Genomic DNA, 27,579 nt, shown 5'->3' with positions numbered 1-27,579 from the left:
TGTCATTAACAAAATGCCAAATAGTACTGGCACACAGACTGACAAAGACTTCTGTAGGTAAAGTCTCAAGCACAAACCTGTTCCTGTAGTTTGTCCAGATCTGCAGCAATATACACCAACTGAGTACTGGATATAGAAGGCAAAGGCTGACTTTCTGGAGACGACCCATTCCCTTGGTCCTCGTTAGGGTTGAGGCTTACAGAAGATTCCTTTCTGCCAGCTGGCACTGATTTTTTGCTTTCCTTTGCATTCTCACTGGAAATGGGCCTTACGGATACCTGAAACATCAAATTGAGATGTGAGTCCTGGCAATAGCAAAAGCAGTTAAAAGGTGTATATACAGACACAGCACAATGTTTTCCTAAGTTTTTGGCATTAGAATGTAACACTCGCAAGCGATATTGACATTCCTAAATTACATAAAAAGCGGTATTTTTAAAACAGTTTTGGTGCACCAAGTAGTTCAGTAATTTAGAGCTCTTTTACCACTATACTACAGGACAATTCCATCCTGGAGTAATTATCACCTGTGTGGTGTTCAAATGTAGTGCATTATAGGAATGTGCTAGATCAAAAATTTGATTCTTTGCTTTGCAGAAGTAGTTTATTTTCATATGCCAGAACACAAAACCACCTGTGGATTGTGCCAATTAACTTTCCATTGCAGAGACAACCAACTGCAGGGGCAATAGATTGTTTCACTCAGAGCTAAGAATCAACACACAACCTGTCCCACTACAACGAGGAACGCTCAGATATTTGTGTACAAGAGTTTTGAGCACCTTCTATGCCAACACAGTCACCAAAAAGAGCAGTTTGAGTCTCTCCCTTCCTCCCCTTCTCTCGTGCTTGCAACAAGACTACTCAAGGTCTTTTTTGGTCTCAGAAAACATGACTCATTGCTGTCAATCATCTCCTTTCTCCCACCTCCTCAAGCCCTCAGCTGTAAATCAGATGCCTCGCTCAGCTGCTGTTTTAACGAGCACTTTTAGTAAGACAATTTAGCTGAGAGAACTGTGCTATTCAGTCTCAAGAGAAAGATGAATGGAGATCTTACTGCTGTCTTCAGCTACCTAAGGGGAATGTATAGAGAAGATGCAATCAGACTTGGCCTTGAGATACAGTGACAGAATAAGAGCCAATGGACATGAAGCGCAACAAAGGGATTTATATCAAAAGGAAAAAGATATTTAATTACCAGGGTGGTCAATCATTGTAAAAAGGTTCCCCAAGAGACTGAAATTTTTGCCTTTGACTACTCACAATTCAACCTGTAAAGGCTTTCCGTAACCTTATCTAATCTGGTCCTGTTTTGAGCAGGAATTTGGACCACATGACCTCTAGAAGTCCTTTTCAACCCAAATTAGTCTATCATGCTGTCATTCTGTGACACAGGAAGGGGGGGAAACTTTTATGGCTTAAAACAGGGCAGAGCACAAGATCTTCTGCTCAGAAGCGTGAATTACAATATTGAGTCAGTTGACCACAGAGCAACTGACCTGGATTAACTCACCACCTTATTTTTTTGCAAGGTTACTTTTCATCTGGCTCAGCTTCACAACCTAGTTCACAGTATCGATATGGAAACATATTGATACCAGCAGAACAAAACACAAGATTGTGGCTACTTCTGTCTGTGGCAGAAGCAGCCTTAAACACAGCATAATCTTGGCAACCACCAGACAATAATACTTGAGCAATACTGATATTTGTGCTCAATGACATGTTTTGCACTGATACTTTCTATAAAACAAATTCATGAACTGGTTGAGTGATCTTGTTCAGCATTCTTAAGTTCAGAAGAATAGTAATTAGAAAGAAGTTAAACATTTTGTTTCAAGAGGTCTCTTACTGATGGACATAACTAATCACCAGAACCCTGAGTATGTAGTTCTCTTACCTCACTAATGAACACGGAGTAACGTGCCAAAATTTGCAGACTAAGTTTCCACAGACGGTGTGCTAACAGTGGTAAAAACATTTGATCTGACCAGCACTTCAGAAGACTCGTCCAGACCATGTGAGTGGCCAAAAGGCAATATGAGCTGCCCTCTGAAAACAATCAGGCAACAAAGGTCAAGTTCCTAAGCACATTGTGAAAGATGTAACATCGCTGGTGTTAACAATCGCATTATCTGAGATTTAAAAAAAGTCTTCAATATTTATTGAAAACACGGTAGAAATATCCATATTTAAACCAAATACTTATAAAGTAGTTCACACACTACCATTTTATAGCATAAAGCTAAGGAATGGGTCTGCAAGTTTCAGATAAATGCCCTGAAGTTGTAGGATTTACGCATTTCATCACCATTATTTTTCCCTCCTTACTCTTCAGTTCTATAATTTAGAAGTCCGAAGTAAAAATACACACAAGTTACTCTTAGCTGCCTTCTTCACAGGCATTTACTCCATTAACTGAAGTAACAACTTTTCTGATTACAACGTACTTCTAACAAATACACTGGATTTGTCCTTCCACTGTAATCCTTCCTATGCTTACCTCCTCATCTGCTCATAAATCAATGTATGTTTTTTGAGCAGACACCAACACAAACGAGCTACAGCAACCTTAAATGCTGACAATAGATAGGGCTATGTAGAGGGGAAGATGTCTATAACAATAAAGAAAAGTTTGCCCCAATAACACAGCATTGTCTTTTGGTTGTCACTTACAGGATGCCAATACTTCCTTCTTGCACTGAGGGGATAGTTCCACAAATGTGTTGTTGCTGCTAAAAAGGTGTTTTTAGTAAGTGGTCACTGAACAGTAGTCTTATATTGCCTTCCCTACAAAAATGTATTCTACTGTTTAATGAGTTCATAAGAAAATAGGAAGCTCATGTGAACCCCCAGGATGCATGTTAGTAAATAATAATAAACAGACAACCACTGCTACTTAAAACACTGCTTCCTTCATAATAGGGAAATAATTAATTTTTGCAATTGAAGTTTACCTGGTGCTTCCTCTAGTGAATCTGAAAGTGATGCTTCAAAGGCCCCTGCTATTTCTCTAAATCTGAAAAATAGAAAAGTTTTGAATGTTATAAATCAATTGCTTTAATTGATGCCTAAATGCTTTTTAATGTTCAGTATCTATGCTATCAGTGCACATACACTAAAAGATCTTAAGTGTGTTTTTTTTTTCCCCTCAACATATACCAGGATATAAACCAGACCAAAAGACAACAAGTATTGTAAAGACAACGTTTGACATTTTACAGGCAGATAAGAAACCTATACATTGGGAAATTATGAAAATCATGATTACAAACATTATCAAAACTGTAGCTCAGTGTGAAGTCCTTAGTTTTTTTTTTTATTATTTTTTTTGTTGCTGCTTTTTATTTCCTCTAATCGGTACTGTTTTCACACTATAAGTGAACACTTTGTTTCATATGTGCTTTAGCTGACCTTCAAGCGTGTCATGTGACAGTGGGAGCCTTTAGCTTTCTACATGTTTGTTAATGAACAGTGGCATAAGGTTCTGTAAACAATTCCGAACCAGAAAAATCAATAGTTCCTCACAGGATGCCCTGACACCCCCTCTCCCACCTTTTTTTTTTTTTTTTTTTTAATTAATCAAACCAACCAACCAAAAAATATGAAGAAATAAAAATCCACCCCTCATTTTTTTTGAGGTCTAACAGCAAAATTAATATTAAAACATTACAATACTTATCCATACTGAAAGAAACATTAGGTAAGTACTCTTGTTGTGCAGGAGTTGTAGAAATGTATCCTTTCACCACGTTCTTACCTCTAATGCTGAAATAAAACTATATTTTACGGTCCTCCATAGTAAGGAGGACTTATGGACTAGATGCGTGCTTAAAGTATTTTAAGTAGCGATCTGTGATTAACACACCAGGGGGGTGGAATAAAAAGCAAGTGATGTGACTTATCTGTCTTCTTCAATTGCTACCAACATATAGCATGTATTTTAGAAATATTTGTGAAATGGTTTCAAACCCTCATTCCTGCCCGTGCAACACCTTCATTGAGAAAGCAGTGTCTTCAGGTCTTACGGTGAAGAGGATTAGAGAATCAAAACAGATTTTTAAAAATTATGCAACTCTTGATGAATATTCCTTAGATGGGCAAAAAATATCCACAACGTAGGCTCACTACAGTTCCACTACCAGTTGTAATGACATAAATGAAAGAGATGGCAAGGAAGAGAGTTACTGGCGCTGCTTGTGCCTGCACTGCTACAAAAGAAATGCCTGTACATCCATCTATTCTTTAAAGAATCATTTGTACAGGTTTCAGTGAGGTCTGTTTGTTCTGAGCAATTTCTGCAATTGAAAAAAAAAAAAGAAAACTGCAACCTTAACTGTAAATGTCACAGTGTAAGATAACACTTCAATAAAAATCCTGTATGATTTGAGGATAGTTATATGCTTCAGAAAAAAGCTTTGCTGCTACACATAATAAGTATGCCACATTATTTTCACATTTCTGCACTAAAGAATTCATGGGCAATTCCAAAAGTTGTCACATGATTCAAGTATATAGGAATGATAGGGTGAAAGACAAAGCAGCTGCTGTTATCTAACCATTTACTGAAATAGTGAACTATTCAGATTTACGATAATCTTAACGGAAAAATATTTACTTTTCTTTGTATTAGCCAGACCCCAAAGTATCCGATGGAAAAAAAAAATGATTTTTGAACAGAGAGAAGATGCTGAAGCTTCATTTCCATCTTATGAGCAGCAGTATCAAGGTTTGATCAAGTGGTCACGAATTAGAAAAGTTGCACTTTCAAACAAAAGGGCAGCTTCAGGGACCTATTAATGATGTATGTCTGTTGTTAAGAGGTTTATAATTGCTATAGTTGCACAGACCCTTGCAGTCTGCACAGTCAGCACCACTACTGTATTGAGTGCTCCTGCCCTTTCCCTTGGGGCAGCATCAATATTTGTACAGTGAAGTGGTTTGGAGAAATTGATTAGAGTTGAAAGTCAGCCTTTTTTGCCCAAGGTAACAGTACTTCGTATTGGCTCACTACATAGCTGCAGGAACAGTTGTGCAAGCAAAAAAACAGAAGACGATGTCAGAGGAAGCCAGAAACATCATTTTATAAAAAGTACTGGATCACCAAAACACTAAGACCCTGCTCCCACACCCACACTCCTGCCACTGATTTGTATTAGCTCCAGGCCTCGTAAGATTTCTGGATTCAGCAGCACTGTAGTTTTATCCTGGATTAAACAAACTGCATAAATATGTCTAGGGCTGTACAGTAATTACCATTTATAGAATCATGCTATAAACAGTCACAAAAGTGATCCACGTTAAAAATAAACCTCAATTTCTTCCCTCTATTTTTCTGAAAATTCTTCCCTTTGCTGCCTCCCCCCTTTTTAAGAAAAAAGACCTGATCATCTCAGTGATCCAAGATGTAGTTCAGCCGTATAAATAGCTGCGGTGGAACAAATAAGTGAGCAGGATACTGAGAAGCAGGGGAAGGAAAATCCTGTAACTGGCTTTGCTAGCACAGAAAACGTTATCAAACCATACTGAAATACAATGCAAGACCAGAGGGTATATACAGTCCAAGTACAACACACTGCAGACACTTAGTACTTGGGCTTGCATGTTCAAAACTAAAGGCAGCATATAAAAAACTTACTTAATATACTGGGCTATAAACAAAAACGATCCACAAAACCAAGTAATCATCCTTGTTGTGTGTATAGGAACTAAAAGACGTGAAACAAAACTGGGGATGGAAACTATTAGCTGCCTCTGCTTACGACTGGATTCACAACTAACATTGCTGCAGTACCCTCAAGCCAACAAACTCTACTCATGTAACAGTGTATGAAGCTGTCCAGAGACTCTCAGAAGACTTCGGACCAAGAGAGATGACACAGAACGCTTAACAACTAACAGACTTTACCGACAGGCAGCTTTCTTGCCTGGAGGCTTGTTAACCAGCCCTAAAATCATGTGCGTAGACTAGACCTCCTACAAATATGGTTCCTTTCTGTAAAATTTTAGCATTACTAGAATTAAAATAGAGCTTTCTTGGTTCTCTCTGCTCTCTTCCCACAAGATCTTTACAAGATAACGCTTCAGGTACATCACACCAGCTGGAAAAATAAGCTAAAACTTATGACATAGCTTCTTACAAAAAGAAAATTGCTGGGCAATCTTTGAGAAGACAACCCTACAAGATCTAGAACTTTAGACACTATGGCCTGTGAGACAGAAATAATTTGTCAGAAGCATAGTCAGATGTGGAAAATCTAGAAGTTGTCAGCCCTTTAATTTTTTATTTCTTAGAAAAAAATCTTTTCCCCTCACAGTAATTCTTCCTCTGGATTTGCACAAACAGTTATCACTCAACATACTATTTAGCTCCAGGGAGAAACAGCACTTGAAAAACAGAACTTGAAACCAGACTTCAAGACTTACCTAGATCTGTTCGTGAGCAACGTATCAAATTCAGTGCAATGACAGAGTGCATATTGCAGGGTAGCTGGCTATGATTTTGCTTAAGTGTTGGAAGATACATAAAACAATGACTTGGCTCAGTAATTATACTCTCATAGTTTGACTTCTATGATTTTGTTGACAAGGGTAACTTTGTAACGTAACGAGGATATCTGACCCTAAGCCGTATCATTTTGCTCTGACAACTCTACTTTTGAAAGAATGACTACAAATGCATACCAACCTTATTTGAAAATAAACAGGCAAATTCCATTTGTTGTTAAAGCTGTGGTAGGATGGATGAGCTCTTAACCGTTTCACACTGGCCTGTGAGCCACACTGTCGTTCAAATTTCCGTACAAAATCCATACTAGTAGTGTACTTCTGCAGAAGAGAATGAGCATTTTTATCACTTCCAAGACCCCATTAAGCAATGAAAGTCACAACTGTTTCAATAGATCTCTTGCATCAGACTACAGTTAAGCTCAAAACTCAGAATGGGCCAACACCACTGCCATCACCTGGTCTTGTAAGGCTAAAATCCTGGATTGCTGTGAAACCAAACCCAATGACCCAGTTGGTGTTACTCTATGGTAAGAAAAACCAGCGCACAGCACTTCTAAAAAGCATAAAATTGTCGGAGTACTCTGGAAAACAAAGATGATCAGAGAGAGATGTATCAGTATTTCTGAGCTGAATCACTGGGGTGGAACAACAATGGTGCATAGTACTGAAGTCAGTCCCAGGAAATCAGAGATAAAGGGGTACAACAAATGGAAAGGTTCAAGAGTGAAATCCAGAAATAGACATCACCAAACATATATGAGAACAGAAGTATGGTATTTCCTTTCTATTATATAGAGACTGTACTACAGGAATTTCTAGAACTGTTTCCCTAAAAATATGTTGTGCAAATACAAAATATTTGCAGTAAAACTTAAAAATTTAGATAAAAGTATACAACTGGAGGGGTTAGTTTATTAACGCATTTACAAATAGTATTAAGCCAGTTGCAAAGAAGAATTACGTCAATCCTGAAATGCACTTTGGGCTTACTCTCAACAGTAACTTGTTAACAGCCTGAAAATAAACATAATGAATTAACATATGCAATGCAGACAGCCACCAAAGCCTTAAGCAAGAAACAAGAGGTAAAATGGTACATGAAAATGTTATTTCCACAGAAAACAGACTGTATTAACAGTACACAAAAAAAGGTTATGTAAATCAAGAAGTAAAAACATAGCTGCAGTTAAAATCAGCTTCTCTGCAATGAAAAAGTTTGGCTATGTGCAAATGGCTTTTGTACAAAAAACCAAAAATGGACCCCCACCAAAAGAAAACAACCCCAAAACAGCAGCCATAAAAGAAATCCTACATCTCACTGAAATCTGTACGTGTTAAGCCACTGTCTCAGTGCTTCTGATGGTGTGGTGGTGAGAGCAGCAGCAGGGCTGTAGCAGCAAGACTCTTACCACAATCCATAGGCAAGCAATGTACTCAGATTCTCTGATGAAGCAGTAAAACATTCTCAGAAGTCCCTGAGGTGCTGCTTACAGGTTCTGCTCTCAGAAACAAACCTGGGACCACAGGCCATGCACTGATACGGGCATGCTTTTGTGTTGCTTATCTCAGTACATTTTTGTATTGCATATCTCAGTGGATTCGTGACTTTTCAGTTAAGCGTACGATTACAGCACGTTTTTCTTGTGATGTGGCAGTTGCAGTGTGGGGAGATGGTATTCTGGAAACTGCACAGGAAATCTTTTAGGTAACTACATCCATCGCAGCGTGGTTTAATCTATAACACAACGGAACCGTAAGAGCTGTGGGAGTGAAATGCAGGGAGAATGAGACATCAGAGCTCTTTCAACCTGCTTTCTTAGATAAGCCCAATACTCTAAAAGGCAAACAAGCCATTAATGCTCAGCTGTCTTAAGTATTAGCCAGAGATAGAAACAAAACACTCTGAACAATCCTATCACCTTCAAAATAGAAGGCAAGTCAGGCATTTATCTAGTTATTGATTAACATTACATCTAAGAGATGGAACTAACTGCAAGATTGCTTCCCATTTCAGCTTCCAGGATTGGGTTGTTGACTGCACAGAAGTTATTTAACAAACTGTTAAAATCTGAAACAAAATGCAGCAATTTTCAAATACAGAAATCTAAACTTAAGTGTCTCAAATCAATGTTTAGAGATAGAAGAAGTATTATTTTCAAAGGCCTGTAAAACTACAAATCTGAGTCAGAAATAAGGGTACAATAACCTGAAAGAATTTAAAAACTGCAGAAGTAACTAGTTATTTTAACATACATACTTAAGACTGTTAGTCTGATTTTCACAGGATGATTTGAAAAAAATATTTTTTGCTCCTCTATGTAAAGAGACCTTGTAACAGATAATACTTCTCAGTATTAAAACTACATACATATGCAAAATAAGCAAACTAACATGGAGAAAAAGACTTTTCTGCATTTCCATCAACTTCCAAAACAGAGCTAGAAGACCACTGTCTAAAGTCTGCATTACATTACTTAAATTACCATTAGGACAGCAAACGTTAAAAATTTTTTCCTCTTCTTAATTTGCAACTGCTCCTACTCATTTTTCAGTGGATGTAATAGCTTGGCATTACACTTGGCATTTCAACTTCTTATTGATTTTTACATAAAATACTGAGATTCTGACTCAGACTCTAGATCATTAAGTAGACAAAAGCTGTCTAGAAAGAACTCTGGAATGACTACATGAAGTAACTGAAAGTCATTGGGGGGGTGTTTTTTTTTTTTAAATAAATATAACAGCACAAGTGGTCAGTATCAGCTTAACATAAGATGACTGACTATTAAAAATAACTAATTTAAAGCACCAAAACCAGCTCTTCTGAAAATACATTCTTGTGTAAACTGAGCAGCACAGATGACAGAAGCCCAGCACAGCCCATAATTTGCACTATGCAGGGCATTAGGTGAGAGCCTGAAGGATGACTGAAGCTTTATGGGAAACTGAGAAGTATTAGGGCAAGTTGGAACGCAGACATTTAATTAAAATGAATGATAGCCCTTCCTATACAGAAGTCCCAGTCTTGCCAAAATATTTTTGTCATACGCTCCCACCTCCATATATGTTGCAATTCTACAGCTGAGATAGGACATCTACTCCTAAAGCAAATATTTAAGGCCAAATTCACATGACTAAACGGCTTCCAATAACTTCTGTATGAGCCCTCCTGACTGCCGTGGCTTAACCTGGCAGGCAGCTCAGCACCACACAGCTGTTTGCTTGCTCCCCTCAACAGTGGGATGGAGGAATCAGACAAAAAGGTGAAACTCATGGGTTGAGATAAAGACAGTTTAATAGGACAGAAAATGAAGTGAGAATATAATAATAATAAACAATAATAATAAAAAAACACAAAACAAAACAAGTGATGCACCCTGCTGGCAGGGCAGTGTGAGAAGCTGAGAAGTTCTTGGCTTAGCATAAGCACTGCTCTGCAACAACTACAAGCATTATTCACATCCTAAATCCAAAACATAGCACAATGCCAGCCACTTGGAAGAAAATTAACTCTTATCTTAGCCAGAACAAGGGCACTGACAAACCTGAGAGGAGAATTCCTACGAAAAGATTGAGTGTTGTGAGATAACCTCTTCTTCCAGACTATGCAAGAACATGAATTTACACAAGAACAGCAGGGAAAAAACCTGGAGAACATGGCTCATTCGGTTCTTATGTGTGTCACAAGAATAACACATGGAAAAAAATAATTACCTCATGAAACACATCTGGATTTCCAGGGTTAAACAGCGACGGCAGTTTTTCTTCTAAACCACGTACTATTTCTGGCCACACTGAATTCACTAAGAAATCGTATCCAGGAACAATGTCTGCTTTTTCACTGAAATAAAAGTTCAATTATTCCATGGTTATATTTTACCACCAGGCTTCTATTCGGAGGTAGGAATAACTAGAAAGACACACACATGCATTAGACAAAATGTAATTATACTTTTTTACATAGGCATGCTGATTTTCTTAAACTGTTCTTCTTTCAGGTTTCATATCTGATCCCATGGTCTCAACAAAATATTTTTTAGAATTCTGGAAGTGTTTTAAAATTTTATCAGCTACGTATTTTGCAAGTGTGTCTGGAAAGCAAGTACTTTTCAGCTGAGAACTCCTACTTTTATGTTTTCAAGACTTAAACAGCTCCAAACTTTGAAGAGATAGCAAATAGAAGTAACGTGACTAATAAGATGGTATGAAAGAACTCTCTTAATTGTTCCATGTTGTACTTATACATAATATTGTGCTTTGAAGCAAAAGATTAAAGGCTACTCTGATTATGAAAATTTATCAATTGAGAGCAGAAGACACACAAGCATTTAATTCCAGTTCAGTGCAAAGTCAAAACTTTCTGTTTTTAAGAAGAAAGATTAAAACATGGTGAGGGATTAAAAGAACTGAAGTGTTAGTAAAACAGTAATAAAAAGTAGTAATAAAAGTTAGTAGTAATAAAAGTTAGTAATAAAAAGCTCAGCAATGGACAAATAATTAGAAGAGTAATTCTGCAGTCCCCAGGGGATACATCCATAGTTCTGCTAAATACAGCAGTCCACTACACTAACCAGCCTATAAGCAGATAAATGGATACAATTCAGTACACAGATTATTTAAACTTTGAAACAGCCAAATTAACTGCATAAGGAATTAAGCACTTTTTAAGAAAACAGTGGAAGTAGCATACAAATCAATTAAACCTGTAGTTCCATTAATACAGTGATGTCAAATCTCTGAGGATCTTCCCCACTTTTTGATGTATGCTACCAACCCCGTAACTTTAAAACTTGCATTTTCTAATAGCTTTGTTATGCCCTTTTCCTTAGATGAAGTGTACAATCACATTTCCTTGATTCAAAAACAAAAACAACAAAAAAAAAACAAGGCATCTGGCACATTGTATCATAAACAGTACTCAATTCTACTACTGAAACACAGGACTCTCTCTCTCTCTCCCTTCTCTGAAGGTCTGGGCCCCAACATCAAGAAAATTTGTTCACTGTTTTGAAAAACACAGACATGAGACAGAAATCAAACTTGAATATTAATCTTCAAGAAAGGCCAGGTAAGTCATTTACGCACGGAAAGTAATTATGCAATATATTTCAAAGGTATATTGTATTTACTGTAACTTTAGTGCAACTGAAAGAAACCCCAAGGTATTCACCTCGAAATAGCTCCCCCTGTAACTTCACGCAAGAGACGGCAGTGGTGAGGAACAAACTCCAGCAGTTTATTGTACATGGCCTGAAGGCCATTAGGATGAGCTTGAACGTACTCTTCCACAATCACCTGCCAGGAAGAATTCAATATTAAATGTCAGAAAACTGAGTATGAAATACAGTAATGTAAAATGCAGAAGTCTGCTCACTCAAAACTCCTTTTATCATATCCCCAAATATTGCAATATTTGGCAGATTACTTTCCTAGCTTCCAAGCAGAACATGCCAGTTTAAATTACTGCTTTCCTTAATCCATAGCTCTAAACAGCAAGACTAGCCACAAGAATATGAATGAGCCTCTAGCTTTTAGTTGTTAGCCAACGTGCCTGGCTACCACCCACTATACATGTCACTATCACCTCAAACAGTCTGCGATGATAAATGTGTGACTGGCAAAAGCTAATCAAGCCTTAGAATAAAATCAATTTTATTTTTTTTTTAAATGTAGAGTTAGGTTGGTCCAATCCCAAGTGCAGGTAAGCCAAGAGCCAAAAATCTTCTGTGCAAAGTTAAGCCGTTAACGCAGCTAGCAAAGTGGTTTCACAGGACAGTACTGCAAGTCCAGGGAAAAGGGATAACTGCTGAGAAAAGAGAAGGCAGACGGTATGTGGATAATATGGAAAAAGGACAATAGTTTATATTTCTTGTTATTCTTCTATTTTTTGCCTCTCACTACATAAACAAGCAGAATGGTGCAGAAGTGGGGATAGAACAGATACTGGGAAAATTGAGAGGGAAAGACCAGTCCCCACTGCAGTTGCTACAGTGTTAGAAAGCACCCAAGGAAGTCTGTTCTGAAGTGGACAGGTCTGGATGCACCATTCTACTTCCTCTAACATCCAAAAGCCAGCAGCTGTCTCTGTTTTATAAATCTGTGTGCATACAAAGTAAAAACAAACAAAAATGTTTCCTTCCTTACAGAAAAAAGAAACACCCTACTGACAATGACTTACAGCTCAGATTTTATCAGACAGGCTGTTCTTTCACTGGGAAAAGAAAGGTTCCATCTCTTGGCTGCTGAAGGCATTACTGAGTAGAAATAAAAAGGTAATTTCTTTTCCCCATCTTGATTTAGAAGAACAACTCCTTCACCAGAGGTTACACAGACTAACTTTTCACTTGCCTAGGTTGGAAAAACTATGTGGAAAACAACCTCTAAATAAATAAAAAAAATAATAAATACCTTAAGTTCCCTTCTGCATTTATGTTTAGACAGGCACACCAGTCTAAGAAAAAGCAACTATTATTGCCTAAAGGAATATATTCAACACTTTTAGGAATGATGTTCACATTGCTTTCATGGGTCTTAATAAGAAATGTTGACTCTATGCTATGAGTGGTCTCATTTTTTGTGAAAGACTAGTAGAGAAAATACATTTCAAATATTCAGGAAGCAGAAAAATAAGAGTGCCTCACATCACACCTCATTTAGAGGTTTATGGAGCAAAGAGAACAGTTAAAAATATCTCCATTTAAAGAGTAATGGCAATAAAAGAAAATCTGGACAGCAAAAGGAAAGATGCAGCAATAGTGTAACTTGGGACTCAAAGCTGCTGAAAGCGTTACCTATTTCAGAGGCAATAATGAGAGAAAGGAGATCTGCCTTCTATTAACATACCCCAAGTCAAGCAAGTGTATATTTGCAATCATCAAGGCAGCTCTCATGCTTTATGGCCTTTCCTCCCCATAGACACAACAGTGAAAGCCTTGGACCATTCATCATCGTAATACTGCGGAGAGGTTCATAACGCTAGCTCTAGTACAACAACTTGACAGACCTGGTGTTGGCCCAGTTTAACCTACTCTGTAAGACAAGTGAATTTAATAGTTTTGTGAAACACTCTGACAGCCTAGTGAAGGCCAGGGAAACTGCCTGCAACAGGGCAGTCAGTCAGTGTTAGAGCTTACGTTGTAAAAAGGGCACCAATTCACAGTACAGAACAAATATCCCCTGAAATGACATGCAGTCATTACCTAACATAGATATAATTCTCAACACATTGATGAAAAATTTGTTAACATTTATTGCTACCTCCCCTCTTAAAATGGGGAAAAGTAGGCTTGTTGTTATGGAAACACCACTTCAGCATATCTATTAAAACCATAACAAACTTGTTTTATCAGGTTTGTTTAAATACAGCAAAATATCAAATCTTAAAATTCATTTTTATATTTTCACTGATGCTTGAAACTAGAGTTGCCACGATATAACCATAGACGCTTATAAATGTTTTTAGTGGCAACTGCAGGTGTGCTGACAGACAAGAAAAACTGGGCACAACTGACTGACTTGCTGGCCCATTGTTGTGGCAGGTTACTCACTAATCTTCCCTCCTTTTTTAGAAGGATTACATTAACATCAACTACAACAGAAAGAAAGAAATAGCATAGACTATTCAGTTCAGGCCAGAGGAAGTGGTAAGAACAAAGCAGTACCAGAAGGTGATCAAACATTTTACAGGTAGCAGCACAGCAAAAGCTGCACAGTCAAGAGAATTAGCATAAAGTCCTCTAATTTCAGGAAACGTAATCAGAAAATGTAATATTCTGTGATTGGTCCAACTCAGTATTGTAAACTGATGTCCTACAAATAAGTTTCTCATGAATTGAGAACTGGCCACCTGACACATTTTCTTCCACTACAGAACAGCAAACGCTTCCCAGACAAACCCTTGTTCTTGCTCTTGCTACTGTCCTGGTACAGCTGGGAACAGCAGATACTGCTTCTACAGAAAAGAAGGGGAATGGCAGTAAGAACTATTTGTGCTGCTTTTGCCAGGTATTGAGCCAGTAAATGAGAAAGGCACACCCCTCACCTGATCCAATGCACCCTGCTCCACAGTAAGCTGTATTTTACTGCAGCCATATGCTTGTCTTAAGGTTTGTTATTTGAATTTCCCCCCTGACCCAAGCAAAATGTAGGTAACAGGATATAACTGAAATTGGTGACAGGAGGAAAGAGAATTCCTCCACCTTTTTCCTCAAATAGGAACAACAAACTGACACCATTAAGGGTCAGTTCTCTTGCTCTCTCCACATAAGCACTCTGAAGCTCCTATCCAAAGCTGGAAGATAACCAGAAAAACAAGTATTCTTGCAAGACAGATCATCTCCCCAGGATTCTTCATTTTATCTTACCTCATCTATATAAGGTTTCACAAGTACTTGACCAACTAACGCCTCTGCATCTCTTGTTTTGTCAATTGTTGCATAAGTGCGAAGACAGTGACGTATGATGTCAACATTTGAAGTTTGAAGGCCTTCCAAGAGCAGCCCTTCAAGAGACTGCTGCAGCATAGCTGTTATTCCAGCTATACGCTATGAAGAGAAACAAAATACAGTAGTTAAAAAAAATTAAAAGCAAAGCTTTGCCATTAATGCTGAAGTACATTTTTCCAGAAATATCTAATTTGGCTTTCAAATTTCATTTGAAAGGTACACAAGTCTTGGTAACTGTCAACATTAGATGATCATGAACACAGCTTAATGGGTTACCAAAGTTAAAAGGTATGTAAAAAGGCACTTATTTTCCTCTGTATATTTAAAGAGACACGCTAAGTTATGCAAGGTCTCCTTTATACTGAAGAAATGGGTCAATAATTGTTCCTTGTTCAACTGAACCACTGTGTTTGATAACGTACAAAAGCTTTTCAATGCATTACCAGGGATGACAACTGTGGCATTTATTCTTAACTGTCAGAAACTAAAATTGTGGCGCGTTCCTGGCACAACTTGTCAACTAACTGCAAACCAAAGGCAATGAATTACACTGGCAACAAATGACATGCCATTAGACTCCTTCTGGCTTCTGCCTAACAGCTGCTTCAGTCAACACACATCCTCCTGTCTGCTAACCGTATTTCCTGATTTCCTGTAACATCTCTTCCACTATATCCAATTCATTGTTACACTAGCTGCAGATACACGCCTGGCCCAAGATAGTCCCTTGCAGCTCTGTATTTAAAGCTAGTTCAATGATGCACGTTAATTTAATCATAGTTGAACTACCAATTTAACGAGTCAAATTTTCTCTCTGGCATTTTACACGCTATATTGCATCCATCCATCTTAAAACTAATTTTTTCAATAACCACACAATCTGCTCTGAACATGCCAAACCAGTAATCCCAATTGCTGACTACTCATGGAAACTATGATCTCATGACAACTATGACATTGATGCGTTATCAAATTTTTCATCACAAATTCAAAACATAGCACTATATGGGCTACTAAGAAGAAGATGAACTCTGCTCCAGCCAAAACCAGTACAGCAACAACAGGTACAAAACTGTCCTGGTAAGTATTGTTAAGCGAGCCACACAAAGGTTGTTCAACCACCATAAATACTACTCTGCTGCTCATATTTAGCCCTGCTGATAATTCAGCTGCCAGAGCAGTCTTGTGAACAGTCCGTGAATCAACGTGGTATCCTTAAAGTCTTGAGATAAAACAAGTTCATATCACCAATAGGTACTTATACATAGTGAAAAACTATGAAGCATCTCATTAGCTCAAAAGCCATTAAGAATGACAGCTTTCATGCTCATCTGCTTAAAACATTACCCCATTTCCATATGACATATTTTTTAGGCACTACTTTTCATTCCCTCTCTCCAATGAATGGTTAGGGAAAAAAGGCAAAAAACAAACAAACACACACCAAGTCATCTTTCACATTTGACAGCTATTAAAAACAGAGTATCAGGGAGACTAGCCTACCAGCCTGAATACCAAGAATTAGGCACTAAGTATCAATAAAAGACAAGCTTCAATTTATTCCAGTCAACCACTCTTAAGACATTCCACTTATATTTTGGTCTGCACACTGCAGTTAACAAAAACAACATAAATCTCTGGAACTAGGCCTCGCTATCGGTATGCAGACAAACTGCAAGACATAATTGACTAACAAAAGCGTTTGTTATTTTTTCCACTATTATTTCAAATAATTTATCATAAAGAAGTTAGCAAGCAAAGCATAAACTCTCAGAAGAAATAACACTGCCAGTCTACTGATAAAACGGCCTCTTGAAACTCATTTCTCCTGTAAATCATTTCAGTAAAACTCTGTGGAAACAGACATTTGTCTTCCAATTTAAATATTTTTGCTTGATCCTACAAGCGTTAAGCTGGCTATAATACCTACCGGTCTCACTTTGTCCAAAAGGGGCATTCCTTTGCTTTGTACTGCATGAAATTGTAGTTGATTAAATTCTGTGGCAATTCTCTCTAAAACCTGTCCGGTTACCAGTGGGCTGGAAGAGAGATAATGAGAACACAGTTAGATCCTTACAAATATACTCAATTTCAGTTGCAACAGATAGATAATGCTTTCCCCCAATTTTTGTTTAATACAAATACTTGGAATTCAGATAGGTACTACTGCAGTCACACAATAATAATCTGGAACAGACTACAAAATTAGAGTTGTTTTGAAACTACTACGATACAAAGTGGGTGAAGCAGAAGCTGAGGAACAAGAGATCCTGCATCAGCAGTATGAAGCATTCCTTTCTATATGGCAACACTACTTATTGTCACAGAAAAGTCAGTCTTAATAGAACTCAATAAACTACAGTAAGTGCTCTTCACAATCTAAATTTGCTTATTTCCCCTTTCTGTCATACAATAAAACTAAAGACAGCTATCTCTAGAGAAACAGTCCTATGCTTCTCAGGTCTATATGGTCCCAAATTAGCCTAAATTTTGAGCCACTTACGTACAATCTTGCTTCCAAACATGATTCTGCAAAGTATCCCACGCTGTCAGAAAATATCTGCATGTGCTTTGTCCCTCTAGGTGTCATCTTATTTATCTGTCCACTTCCCCCCACTCACTACCATGTGATCCAGTGTACAGAGTGGAAGAGCACCAGAGCATGTCTCACATTTAAACAAGCTTATGAAATTGTCTTTTTCCTCCACCTTTAAGTTGCACTTGCATCCCAGTTAACTATTCCAAGTGCCTGGCTGGTACACTGATTCCAAAACTCGCCAAAAGACATTTTCCCTCTCTCAAAGGTAGAGGGAGAGGATGCTTTCCATTAAGCTGTTAAAAATCAAAACTCAGCAGTCTGACCAGAATTTGTCACAGTTCCGGTCCTGTCTTTTTTTTTCCAGAGGAATTACTTGTGTGGCTTGCCTGCCTTAGACTATTCTTGCAGCAGTCCTTTCAGTTATACATAAGCAGGGAAAGCAAGAAAAGCTATTCCACACTTTACTTCCAAATGATATTGGAAAAGACATGCATTTGCAGGACTAGAGTAGTTTGGACATGACAGGATTAGGGACTTCCTAGGAAAAATACAATTTTATGCACACTTCAGCACTACAAGTAATTCAGAACAACAAGTTTACAGAAGATTGAAGTTGAAATAATACTAAAACAAGTTACATATTCCATCAGAGTTAAATGTCTAGAGATATATCCTAATGTTTGCAAGTTTATCTCCAATATCATGGAATTAAATTAGTCCCATTGATATTTTAAAAAGTGTTTACTTGGTTATTTTTTTGTTTGTTTTTACCTGTTTCCCTCTAAAGAGGACAATTCATTAGTGCCTTGGGAATGTAGAATTTTCTCAATTTTCTCAACTGACTGAATAACATGAATAAGTCTCAGGACACACATCTGTAATTAAAGAAAGATTTTTTATGTCTGACCCCAATCCCATTACATTACATAACAACCCTGAAAATCTTTTGGATTTTTTTTGGTGTATTTTTCTTTCTTTTTTTTCTACCTGTTGCAAGTTCTCTCCCTCCACCTTAATTTTTGAACCATGTCTCAGTTAAATTATTGATCGCATAAGCCTATAAAACCCCTGAATTTTTCCAAGTTAAGCAAAAAGACAAATATTAGTTCTCCTGCATATAAAAATTAAATGGCCGTATGTTGATTATATTTGTAATATACGAGTTTATATAATAACTACAAGCAGAAATAAGAACAACTGTAACTAAAAAAAAGCCAACCAAACGTAAATGTTTTTGGCAAATAAAGTAAAAAAAAGATTTACATCATTAAGACTATAAAAACAAAGTCAGTCAACCAAACCTTCTTATATTTTTTACAAGTGCAAAATTCCGTGGAATATGCATCTAGACAACCTATAAGTTTTTAAACTCTATTTTCTTGGGGTTAATGTCAAAAACAGAATTTGACCCAGTGAGGATCTTTCCAAGGTAATAATTTGTCTGTTGTACCTTTTTTCTTCTAATATCTTCTTGTTTAGACAGCCGGTCATCCACTGCCCGAATTCCTTCACTGACACATGATTTAAGACTCTGTGAAGAGAAAGCCAGTATGAAAAGCTGGATTCCCACTATGAAGAACATGTTTTAAAAAACAAAAATCAAATCTAAATTCTAAATTCCTGAAACAGGAGACATCAATAAGAATACAGGACAATTAAAAGCTATAGTATGTCAACTACTCTCAAAGAGAAAAAGACAGAAATAAGACTAAGTAACTTTAGTATAATCTTAGTATAACCTGCTCCTAAAGTACTGCCATGACAAGAATCATTATTTCAAGCAAAGTGTTTTCTCCATAACTTACAGAGTACAACCCCCCTTTCACCCAGAACTAAGTAATAAAACCAGTATGATTTTACGTCTTCAAACTGAAGTGAAAAGTCAGACTTAAATAACAATTCCCATATAATAAATAGTTCTCTAGGTGAACCTATTCTAAGTTTTAGACATCAAGGCTAAGATATTTGATGGAACATTCATGCAGCAAATCAATCAGCTGCCAACATGATCGAAAATTGCCCTTCACTAACTGCTAAGTCACAGTGAAAGAACAAGAATCAGACCGACTCGAAGTGGGTGATCTTTCATGGTTCAACCACAGGGCCAAGGAAGAGGTCTCTAGTGGGACTGTCTTTAATCTGACTTATTTACTCCCCTCTCCAAGTTACTGAGATATTAAAATAGTTACAATATCTGCAGAGAGTTATCTTGCAAGAGTCCATTCATTGATCACACTTAAAGGATTCTTTACCTCTGGATTGAAAGGCACTATAAAAAACATAAGGCTACTACAACTGCTAGAAAACACAACGCCTCTGTTATTACCTAAGAATAGAATTAATGAGAAAACAATTGCAATTATTAGCATAAGTAAAACATTTACATATTATATGAAAGTGAATTGAAGATTACCAAGCTGTGTATAATGACTGTTTTGAGCATACCATAACTTCTTCCCTTAACTGTCCCAAAGGTACAGAAAGCTGATTAAGGGCCTTGTCCATGCCAACCTAAAGAAATTACCATAAAAAAAGACTGTAACTCTTTTGGTAAGTTCATATGTAAATTACTGACAAAGTCTATCATTTTAAAGATACTTAAAGAGAACTGAGATATCTCCTGTTATGGCCTCCAGTTTTAAGTGTAATGCATAAATATGTTACTTCCAATGTAGTCATAAAGGTATCAGACTGTTTTTGACACATAAAGCCAACAATGAAAGAAAAGCTTGACTTACGGATTTTTTTTTCCCAATAGAAAAGGTAAAACTCAATCTTTGAACCTGTATAATGTTATAAATTGGAATAGAAGAGCAGGAGACACAGTGGACAATACATTTTAATATGGAAGTGATTAAAATTCTCAGTAAAGTGCATTGAATTTTCCAAGAATATACAGTTGTACAGTAAGTTTGAAGAGTCCTAAAAAAATCTCAGAATGGTCTTATTTGCATCTTTGCTATTAAATTTTTAATGATTTATTCCCTTCAACTTTTACAAGTTATAACCGATAAAAACAAAAAGTGTTTGCCTTGAACCTATCTTCCTAATGAATTATTTTTCAGGACAAATGCATACATCTAGAACATTTATTATGGGTCAACAGCAATTCTCTACTGCAGTTAAATCCTGTAGGAATGGTCTTTCAATTTCACTCAATGCAAGGGGTCAGAGTTTAAGCCTTCTTAAACCTAACAGGTCAAAATAGAAGCCATATACTTCTCGTATGAAAAATAAAAATCACAATAAGATGTATTAAGCCTGAACCTCACAGTACCATTTAGTAACACTTACTAGGTTTGTTGAGAGATTAACAAAATCTGCATAGTCCTTATTTATGAGCTCTACCATGGCCGTTTTAAGGAGTTTGTAATAGAGCTCCAGATCCTCTCTGAGCTCCTCCAACTGCACGCGTTTCCTGCACTCCGATACGAAGTGATCAACGTCAAAATCCGGCTGGAAACCAAACAGGAAAGGGAGACGGATGTAAGCAAAAACTTCAAGAACACACACAGCGCCCCTCCCCTCCAAATACAGCGTGCCACATACGAATGAGCTGACCCCGCCGCAGACCCCCCTCACCCCGCAGGAGCACCCTCACTGCCCGCAGCGCCCTGCCCCGGCTGCCCCCCGGCCACCTTCATGAACTCGTCCTTGTCGAAGCAGAGGTTGTCGGGGCCCCGCGGCAGGTTCATCTTCTTCGCCTCCATGACGGACCGCGGCTACCGGGATCAGCCGGGTGGCCAGGCCCAAGAGCCGCCGCTGCCAGCGCGACACCCCCACCCCCCCGCGGCCCGGACGGGGCGGGCCGGGGCGTGCGCCATGAGCGGGCCGGGGCGGGCCGGGCGCTGCAGCGCCCCCTGGAGCGCTCCGGGCCGCACTGCGGGCGGGGAGGCCCGCCGAGCACAAAATGGCGGCCGGGGAGAGGTCGTCGTGGTTCTATGCGGTGTCCCTTCTAGAAGGTGGGGGTCTCTCTGCACGGCTCTGCCTCCCCCAGCCTCCTTGGAGGAAGTCCTCCGGTTAATCCCCCTTTGTAGGCAGGGGAGATGGGTGAAGTGGGTGCTGGTGTCCCGCAGTGGGTCCCCAGTACACGCAAGTGATTCATGCACCTAAAGCCATGCACAAACAGTGGAAACACAGGTGGAAAGCAGCTCCTGGAGGTGTTTTAAGCCAGGCCCCTGCCTTCAGCAGGATCACCCAGAGACAGCTGTCCTGTGCTGTGTCCCCTTGGGGTTTAAGTGTCTCCAGGGACAGAGGCCCAGCTCCTCTCTGGGCAATTTGTGCTAGTGCCTGACTGCTCTAACAGCAAAAACAGCTTTTCCATTTGTGTCAGTGTGTTTCACTTTGTGCCCATGTATTGCTGAGTATCAGGAATCCAATTAGAGTGTAATTCACCTCCTCCATCCTTCTGCTCTTCAGCAAACCCTCTGTTAACATCTGTCCTTCAAAGTCTTTGATTTGAGGTTTCTTGCACATTAGTAACGACAACTTTGGCTGTAAAAAGACACCCTGCTGTCATTTATGCTTCTGTATGCCACCTCAGTATGGAAGACAAAAACGACCTCGTTTCTCACACATACGCTTTATGGGTTTAGACTTGCCTTAGTAAGCTCAGGAGTTCAGAGCTGTACTGAGCAATTTTAATGGCGTACCTGCTGTAGTGTTCCCTGCACCTCCACAGATCGGAGGAAGAGATTCTCCTGATGCTACAGGCATAGATTTTGGTGGGATGAGCTGGAGCCCTGTAGATGTGCTGTGCTTCATAGGTTGTAGCAGGGCAAAAGCATACACCAGAGTCTAACTCCTTGAGTGATTTGCTCCCATGAACTGGCATGTGAGTTAGGATTTCATGAGTTATGAGAAGGATGAAGAACTGAGCAGTCCAGTAATGACTGTGAGCACGTACACCCTCTGGCTGACTCACTGCATGCTGATTGTCCTTGCCTGTGAGGCAGGCTCTCTGTTTCCAGTGAAATGGTCACCCTCATTCTGTCCCTTTGAAAAGTTCTTTGAGGCTGTTATTTCACAGCCTAGCCCTCTTGGAGATCTCAGACGTTGGCAGGTATGGTTTATAGCTCAAACGTGTTGTCAGCTGAAAAGCAGGATATATCCACCACATAAACCCCCCCCCCCCCCCCCCCCCAGTTTTTTCACTAGCTATGACTGTATGTGTCTGATCAAAAAGTTGTTTCTTATGTTCTGATATTAAAATGTCTTCATAGTGGTATAGTAATAAAACCATATTAATGCTCTGCTATCTTTTTAATTTAATGAGCTGGATGTTGGAAATTAAAATTCTAAACAATATTAAATACGTATGCTTTAAAAAAGAGTTACACGTAATTTTTTAAAGTCTTTTTTGTTCACTAAGACAAACCTTGTGCTAAAAAGACCTACTGTTGCCATTTATATTTTTGTTTACAAAGTTCTTCTTACAAAGTTCTTTGAGGAAAAAAGAGTATACTTCCACTTGAATATATTTATTGATGACCTCTTTACACCCTTTGAATTTATTGATGTAATTGTAAAATAACCATGATTTCTGGGTAATGTAATAATTTGCCAAAGGAAACTGCAATATAACACGTTCAGTAAGTTAACGGTAAAACCAGAAATAAGCAGTCATCTTCATCTGGTACAGCTATGCACAGAGCAGAGTATCCCCATGACAGACGATAAGTGAGGGAATGAGCCATTCCAGAGTTGTATGAAGCTATCTTTACTTCCATTATTTCTGCGCTAGGATTATTTATTTCATTTCTACTATTAAACCCTTCAACCTTTTCCTTTCCTGACTCTCATCACTGTCATTCCAAGATTTCCAGGCCCAGCAAAGCATGGTTTTTAAGTTTTTTTCCCATCATCCTTTCCCAGACACAAAGACATGACGCTTGAAAACATCTTGTGAAAGCTGTTATCACTATTTAATCTGCAGTTTTTGGATGGTGTATGATTAATGGACTCATTGGATGAACAAAGAGAAAGCATCAGAAAGTCCATCTCGGTATTATTGCTACTATATGAATAGGGATGATGTAGGGGCCAGAGAGTAGAAAAGCTACATTTAGCTTTTGTGTGGGTGCTGAGTTTTAAAAATTCCAGCATCCCTTCTCATTCTCAAATAAAGAACATTTTGAAGGATGCATAATGATATGAAAAATCATATTTAGTATAATTGTGTCATCATTTTTTGAAGGCTGCCAATGACTAATCCACTTATCTTGGAAATACTTCCATTCCAATATGCATTAGTTAAGTTGGGAAGGAAAGTATCTACTTTTACCTCCCACCACATTCTTAAGATTTCTCTCTGTTCTTATCATTTTAAAAAGCTCAAGGCATTGCATACAATTTCGGATAAAGGAGGAAAGTGTGACAGCATGCATCATGCAGGGACAGAGATACTACAATTAATTTGTCGTAGACACTCCAGGTACCAAGAACCTTTAGGAAATGTAGATAACACTAGACAAACTACCATGCTAGCATTGATGTATTGGTTTGAGTGCCTTGCATGTCTAAAATGACATCTCCATCAATGTGTCACTTGGCTCTGGCAGAACTGTGAAAGAAAAAATCTGTGTTGGCTGCTTTCAAGTAGATGTTAAAAACAGTGAACTCCAATTAAGAAATGGAAGTTCACAGCAGAAAAGGGTATTTTTCTAATATTGATGTTTCACTAACTGCCTTTTATTTGTTTTCTTTTGGGGCATAAGACATGGGAATGAAACTGATTACATGAATATAGGGAGAAGAGTTTATGTCCCCGGTTCCAGTCCTGAGCACTGTAGTCAGTGAGTGAAAGCTACTGATTTCTGTGATAACTGTCTGCTATTACAACACATGTCATTGCCTCACCCCAAAGACATAAATAATTCTAGTCTGGTCAGTGAGGCTGTAATAATGCTTAATATCAGTATGCAACTTAAAAACCAAACCAAACCAAACCAACAACAACAACAACAACAACTTGTGCCTAAATGGACAAGGTAAAGAAGTTTGCTAATTTCTCAAGTGATGGGTCTTGGAAGCCAACTGTAAAATTGCAGTAACACCATTGTTTTGTTAGTATATTAAAATACGATTTTTATAAGTATGATATGTGCTGTAAGATTGATAGTGAATGTGTGTAGTATGTAGAACTGGTGTATGAAAATGGACCAGCCAAAAAAAATGTTTTGAACATGTGTCTTGTTAAAACGTTGCAGAATAGCCCCTGTTCCCTGATGTGTTAAGTACAGGCTAGTGCTTTACATCAAAGATATGTCCAGTACAGACAGATGAGGAGGGAGGGAGGCAGTAGGTGAGACAGCGAAGAAGGAGGCTTCAGCTCTCTCATGCTTGAGTTGCCTTACCCAAACAGAAATCATAACAGAGAGGGGCTTCTTAACTTCTGACATCCTGCCTTGGTGACCCAAATAATAACTGGAAAAGGCTGTGGGTTTTTACCTTCTCCTTCTGACATGCTTCACCATGACAGTGAGAGAAGCTCTCAAAATGGGACTTAATTATTTTGAGATCATCTGAAAATTTATTCTGGGCTGTTGACGTCTCAGCTGGCTACTTGCAGCTTAATGATATCCCAGACAGCACAGAAGTGGCAACACTGGAGCTGAGATAACTGCCTATGGCTGATTCAGCAGACTCTTACCCAAAATTCAGAGACTATCAACTTATTTCCATTGGGAGGGGAAACAGATGGTAGACGTGCTTATTTCTTTGAGAACGTCCTAATTTACAACAAAGTCCAAAAGCCTATCTACTTTAAGAGGAAAGAATTCAAACAAGAGCATAACATATTTGTTTATAGATCCAAACCTCCTTTAGCCGGTGCTCTGCCCAAAAGTGCCTTTGAGGCTTTTCATCAGGATTACATTATTCATGAGTGTCCAGAAGATCACTGCTGTTGCTTTTGTTTCATGTTCTTACTTCAGCTTCTCTCACCCTGTCATGCACATACTACCATGGAAGACTACCTAGTGAAACCCTTGTGCATATACAGCTTATATTTCTCAGTGGTCTCACATTTGATTGTTTGGTTGTTTTGTACTGTGGTCTGTAACCATGTTTTGGTGGTATATGGCATGATTTCAGCCACCTGGTTTCTTCAAGGAGTACTGTCATTTCTTACAGATATCACAAACAAACAATTACGATTTTACGTTGCAAGTTCCATGAGGTTTAATCAAGTCCACAGTACGGATGTGTTGTGGAAGAGCCAGGAAACACATTTTTTCTGCTTTTCTCCTTTTTCTAATAGCTATCTGTTAAAAAAGGATAGGGAAGAAGTTTAGGTGTCCCTTGACAATAGGGGTTAAGCATTTTTAGCATTTGCATTGGTAACCACTGGATGTCACTAATGCTTCAGACAAACATAGAAACCCATGCACATTTTTCAGGCTGTAAAAAAAAATAAGGAGCAGAAGGTCTTGAGAAGTATTTCTTTGTGGAATCGGGAGCAAATTATATCAGTGCTCAACAAACGTAGATCTGGTTGGGATTACCAGGTTGTGTTGAACATCATAACTTTATTAGTGGCAAATGGATCCTCTGTTGTAAAACTCTGGGAAACAAAGCCTTCAAGGGTTTCTTGCACAGATCAGTTGAAAAGCATGAGCATAACCAAGCTGGAAGAGAAACTCCACACTGGAAAATGAGTTGTGGTGTATGTATAAAGTACCCTGCATGTAAGTGTATGCACACACACACACACTGTTCACCTATTATCACTACAAGAGAGGAAATAATGAAAAAGGCTCAGATGTGCCACAGTTGTGTAAACCAGTTAAGAGAAAAAATACACATCTGAGGATTTTAATAACTGTACTTTAAAATGGTGAAACATCTTCTGGCCAACATCACCACATAGGTGCCATGTCTGCAAACCTTTTCAGAGGGTTTGCACTGCAAGTCTCAAGAAGACAACATATCATGATTTTTTGCATTAAATTAGCAACCACTGTACCTGCTGCAGATGTATCTAGGACTTCCAGACTTCTGTTCTAGAAATCCTAGAGAGAGATTTCTATTTATGCAGCACATTTGCCAGATATCAGAAATACCCCAGCTGCTTCACATTTGCTGTGAATGTAGAGATCAAGTGTAGAGCCGCCGTGCAAGGGATGGGTGTCTATTGGCATCCAGGCAGCTGCTTTGGTCAGATCCAGTGGCCTCAGATGGCTTCCCCCTGCTGGGAATGCCATGCGTTTCCTGTGGTACCCAGTCTGCTTGTGTACCACCAGCCATCTGCCAGGGGCTGCCTGATTTCTAGAAATCCTAGCAAAGTTGTCAGATTCTGCTTTTTCTTCCAGGACAAAAGCTGCAGGAAGGAAAAGAGGGCATGCCAAGCCCAAAATGAATCTATAAACAAGCAGCATAGAGCAGAAATGAAGTTATATTATAAATACAGTAAGATCATTGCAGTCTGGGGACTGGCCCACATGTTAAGGCAAGTTGCCTTTGTACACATACACATATTCGATCAAACTATCAATTCATTCTTTGTTCTTTTGCTATCCCTATTTTGAACACTACTTTTTTTTGCTTTGCTTTCTAGTAATTTTCGACTGTCATTTCCCTCCATTTCCAGTTTAAAGTTTCATCACTGTTTCAAAGTTGTAGTCATTTTGATGATTGTTCATTAAAGCCTGAGCACAAATGAGGCAATAGTCACACGGTTATATGCTAGGTGTGAGTTTTATGGTGTGGTATATAAAAAACAAACAAACAAACAAAAACACCGGCAGACTATAATGAGGCTCAGTGTGCTAATCACCTTGGTATAACTCTTATGATTTCATGTGGATTATACCAATAGAACAAAAATTTACTTTCTTAATATGAACAAAAAGGCATGCTGAGCAATGAGGCAACATCAGCAAGTGGGAGCTGAATATAGGAGAGACATCTGCAGTTCTCTGGGACTGATCGTTCATAGACAGCATATCCATGGCTCTCTTCTGTCAGTACTTGGGTGAAGGACAGATGCTTGCAAGCTGTGCTATCAGTGCCTTTGTAGGACTGCATCCTTATTTTAGACCTTGGAGAGCTGAAACTTTAATCTTGGCTCTGACATTAAGTTCCTTT

The 27,579-nt window shown here is 38.5% G+C and overlaps 1 protein-coding gene across 3 annotated transcripts in view; it reads right to left on the bottom strand.

Moving 5' to 3' along the window:
* The window catches only part of COG2 (component of oligomeric golgi complex 2), a 28,571-nt gene extending 7,257 nt beyond the window's left edge, over positions 1 to 21,314 (bottom strand). Inside the window, exons 1-13 of one of the 3 annotated variants that reach the window (XM_013194646.3) lie at positions 21,132 to 21,314; positions 20,788 to 20,949; positions 19,939 to 20,004; positions 18,944 to 19,024; positions 18,265 to 18,368; positions 16,885 to 16,993; positions 14,874 to 15,053; positions 11,681 to 11,805; positions 10,225 to 10,351; positions 6,689 to 6,828; positions 2,958 to 3,019; positions 1,901 to 2,052; positions 78 to 278 (exon numbers count right to left, since the gene is read on the bottom strand). In XM_013194646.3, coding sequence (XP_013050100.3) covers positions 78 to 278; positions 1,901 to 2,052; positions 2,958 to 3,019; positions 6,689 to 6,828; positions 10,225 to 10,351; positions 11,681 to 11,805; positions 14,874 to 15,053; positions 16,885 to 16,993; positions 18,265 to 18,368; positions 18,944 to 19,024; positions 19,939 to 20,004; positions 20,788 to 20,949; positions 21,132 to 21,203 — 1,581 coding nt within the window. In that variant the 5' untranslated portion in view covers positions 21,204 to 21,314. Of the gene's footprint in view, positions 1 to 77; positions 279 to 1,900; positions 2,053 to 2,957; positions 3,020 to 6,688; positions 6,829 to 10,224; positions 10,352 to 11,680; positions 11,806 to 14,873; positions 15,054 to 16,884; positions 16,994 to 18,264; positions 18,371 to 18,943; positions 19,025 to 19,906; positions 20,005 to 20,787; positions 20,950 to 21,131 lie in introns of those variants that run through there. The other 2 variants (XM_013194648.3, XM_013194647.3) reach the window with 2 other exon arrangements.
* Between the last annotated feature and the right edge of the window lie 6,265 nt (positions 21,315 to 27,579).

The sequence above is a fragment of the Anser cygnoides genome, chromosome 3 (genome assembly GCF_040182565.1).
Source record: "Anser cygnoides isolate HZ-2024a breed goose chromosome 3, Taihu_goose_T2T_genome, whole genome shotgun sequence".
NCBI classification, from domain to species: domain Eukaryota; kingdom Metazoa; phylum Chordata; class Aves; order Anseriformes; family Anatidae; genus Anser; species Anser cygnoides.
Note: the sequence above shows the minus strand (reverse complement) of the source record. Positions and strands in the feature narration are given on the sequence as shown.